At 39.7% G+C, this 3628-nt stretch overlaps 1 protein-coding gene across 1 annotated transcript; it reads left to right on the top strand.

Annotated features, from left to right (window-relative positions):
- Positions 1–1369: 1369 nt before the first annotated feature.
- Positions 1370–2929, top strand: LOC140920752 (uncharacterized). Its single transcript, XM_073369575.1, has 4 exons — positions 1370–1819; positions 1956–1959; positions 2175–2623; positions 2705–2929. Exons 1-4 carry the CDS (start codon positions 1370–1372, stop codon positions 2927–2929), a joined length of 1128 nt encoding a protein of 375 aa, XP_073225676.1.
- The last annotated feature ends 699 nt before the right edge of the window (positions 2930–3628 follow it).

The following is a 3628-nucleotide window of genomic DNA, read 5'->3' as shown; positions in this document are numbered from 1 at the left end:
AGCAAACGGAGGGTATGACAGTTTCAGAGTACAGTGCTCGTTTTACACAGCTCTCTAGACATGCTCCTTATCCTATCACTGAAGAGATGCGTGTTAAGAGGTTCATTAGAGGATTGAAGGATTATTTATTTAGATCTGTGGTTGGGTCGAATTGTTCTACTTTTGCTGAGGTTTTGAGTTTGGCTCTTTTTATTGAGCAACGACAGAAGGAAAAAGGAGGCAATAGACAAGATTCACATAAGAAGCAAAGGATTGAAGGAGCTTACAGTAACTATTCAAATCGCGGTGGTGGATCTATGTTTGGTTATCAGGGGAAACAAAGACTCATGTCTCAAAGGGGTGGTCACAGTGGGCAGTCTTCTAGGACAGTGCAAATTCGTAGATCAGATTCTAGAGCAGCATCACAATCCATTTTCCCTCAGAGACATTCTGGTGTTTTAGCTACACGATGTTGTACTTGTGGTAGGTTTCACTTCTGGAATTTTTCTAGAGATGGTAATGTTAAGGTGTGCTACCAATGTGGCCAAATAGGTCACATCAGGTGGGATTGTCCTATAGATACGACACATCCATTCTCTAGTTATGCATCAGCACCAACAACTTTGGCATCTTCTCAGACTCATTCTGCATCTGTGCGTCATAGTGGAAATTCTTATGTCAGAGGTTCAGGAACATTTCAGCAAAGAGGTAGAGGATTTGGTGGTAGAGGTCAGATACCAACAGAAAGAGGTCAGGCTCGGGTGTTTGCTTTGACTCGTCAGGATGCTCAGACATCCAATGCAGTAGTTACAGGTATACTTTCTATATGTTCTAGAGATGCTCATGTTTTGTTTGATCCTAGAGCTACACATTCTTTTGTATCCTCGTGGTTTGCTACTCAACTTGGTAAATGTCCATCTTCTTTAGAAGAGCCTTTAGTTGTAGCTACACCTGTTGGTGGAAATTTGCTTGCTAAGTCGGTGTATCGTTCTTGTGATGTAATTATTGATGACAAGGTGTTGCCGGTAGATTTAGTAGTTATTGACTTGATAGATTTCGATGTGATTTTGGGTATGGATTGGTTGGCTTTGCATCATGCCACTTCGGATTGTCGTAACAAAGTGGTGAAATTTGAGATACCGGGACAACCAGTCTTCTCGTTCCAAGGAGGACGTGGTTGGGTACCACATAACCAAATCTCAGCCTTGGCAGCTAGCAAGTTAATGAGAAGAGGTTGTCAAGCGTACTTAGCCGTGGTAAGGGATACACAAGTGGCTGAAGAGAAATTGGAAAAAATTCCAATAGCATGTGAATTTCCAAATATGATTGCACAATCTTATACCACCCAGGGAAAGCAAATGTTGTTGCAGATGCCTTGAGTAGGAAATCCATGGGCAGTCTTGCTCATATAGCAGAAGTAAATAGGCCAATAGTTAAAGAATTTCAAAAAGTTGTTGAAAGTGGAATTCAATTGGAACTTGGTCATTCGAGGTTATTTTTAGCCCACGTACAAATTCGTTCAACCATAGTTGATGATCTCAAGGAAGCTCAAAGTCAAGACCCATACTTGGTGAATATGGTAAATAATGTTCATAATGGTAAAATTTCAGACTTTTCAGTTGATTCTGATGGTGTGCTCAGATTGAAGGCTCGACTGTGTGTCCCAAATGTTGGCGGCTTACGGAGAAAAATTTTAGAAGAGGCTCATCATTCTTCTTATACTATCCACCCAGGTTCTAACAAGATGTATCAAGACTTGAGAGAATTGTATTGGTGGGAAGGGATGAAGATAGACGTAGCAAATTTTGTCTCTAGGTGCTTAGTGTGTCAACAAGTAAAGGCTGAGCACCAAAAGCCTGCGGGATTACTTCAACCTGTTGAAATACCTGAATGGAAATGGGAAGGCATCGCTATGGACTGTGTCACAGGATTGCCACGAACCCAAAAGGGTTATGACTCAGTGTGGGCGATTATAGATCGGTTGACCAAATCTGCACACTTTTTGCATGTGAAGACTACTTATACTGCATCTCAATATGCTAAACTTTATTTATATAAAATTGTCTCTTTGCATGGTGCACCAGTGTCTATTATTTATGACCGTGGGGCTCAATTTACTGCTCAATTTTGGAATTCGTTCCAAACTTCATTAGGAACTCGTTTGAAGCTTAGCATCGCTTTTCATCCTCAAACAGATGGTCAATCTAAAAGGACTATACAAATATTGGAAGACATGCTTCGTGCTTGTGTTCTGGATCTTGGGGGTAGTTGGGATCAACATTTTCCCTTGATGGAATTTGCATACAATAATAGTTATCAATCTAGTATTCAAATGGCTCCGTTCGAGGCTTTGTACGGAAGACGCTGTAGGTCTCCGATAGGGTGGTTTGAAGTTGGTGAAGCTAAATTAGTCGGTCCAGAATTGGTTCAAGATGCCATTGAAAAAGTTAAATTGATTCGGGATCGCTTAGTGACAGCTCAAAGTAGGCAAAAATCTTATTCTGATAAGAGGCGTCATCCCTTAGAGTTTTCAGTGGGGGAACATGTATTTCTACGAGTCTCACCAATGAAAGGAGTTTTGAGATTTGGTAAGAAGGGGAAACTAAGTCCAAGATTCATTGGACCATTTGAAATTTTAGAAAGGGTCGGACCAGTAGCGTATCGTTTGGCACTTCCACCGGATCTCTTGAGAGTTCATCCAGTTTTTCATATTTCGATGCTTCAGAAGTATCTTCATGACCCTTCTCATGTGATTAATCATGAATACGTACAGTTAGATGAGAATCTATCGTACGTTGAACATCCAGTAGCTATATTAGATCGCCAAGTGAGACGTTTACGCTCAAAGGATATCGTTTCAGTAAAAGTTCTTTGGCGTGGTCCATCCGGCGAAGAAACTACTTGGGAACCCGAAGAAGTCATTCGTGCAAAGTACTCACACTTATGTTGAAACTCAAGGTTAGTGGTATTTATTAAATAAATTCGAGGACAAATTTTTATAAGGGGAGGAGATTGACACGTCCCGTGCCAATTTTATAAAAAAAAATAAATATAATAATAATTAATAAAAACAAATTAACCCCACTCACTCTCACTCTCTTTCCATCTCACTCCCTTATTTTCTCCTACTTTTTCTCTCTCTCTCCTTCTCAGCACACACTCCCCTCCTCCATTTTTTTTTTCATTCTTCCTTTTCCTTCCCTTCTCATTGCTTCTTCTCACTACTCAAACCCTCAATCCTTAAAAGAGATTTAAATCCCCACTAACTTAATTTCTCAAACTCCTACAAATTCTTTTGGTTGGGATTTTTGGGTTAGGGTTTGTGTCCTAAGGAAGGAAAATGATACCCATCTCTTGTAAGTGGTTTATTGAGACTCATTGAGGTAAATGCACAACTCTAATCCTAGTATGAATTCATAGAAAAATGTAGTTTTGAGTAAAAATATTATTTTGTGCTTAGAGTATATTTAAATGATGTTGATGGTTTCCTAGAGGTAGTTAAACTTTAGAATAAATTTCTCTAAAGTCTTGGAAATATTTTTGATACTCAGATTTGTCAACTGAGACCTTGCCGGCTACTCTGAGAGTTGTTGGAGAGCAAACTTAGACGATTCTCCATAACTGTGAGTTGACGACGATCATCGTCATA

Source organism: Cicer arietinum, chromosome 6 (assembly GCF_000331145.2).
Source record: "Cicer arietinum cultivar CDC Frontier isolate Library 1 chromosome 6, Cicar.CDCFrontier_v2.0, whole genome shotgun sequence".
Taxonomy (NCBI): domain Eukaryota; kingdom Viridiplantae; phylum Streptophyta; class Magnoliopsida; order Fabales; family Fabaceae; genus Cicer; species Cicer arietinum.
Note: the sequence above shows the minus strand (reverse complement) of the source record. Positions and strands in the feature narration are given on the sequence as shown.

Bases quoted from the DNA above. Each gene is read 5' to 3' on its own strand.
- LOC140920752 (XM_073369575.1), top strand. From the start codon at position 1,370: ATGGGCAGTCTTGCTCATATAGCAGAAGTAAATAGGCCAATAGTTAAA. The intron at 2,624-2,704 runs GTCGGACCAGTA...TCGATGCTTCAG, and splicing joins CATTTGAAATTTTAGAAAGG to AAGTATCTTCATGACCCTTC.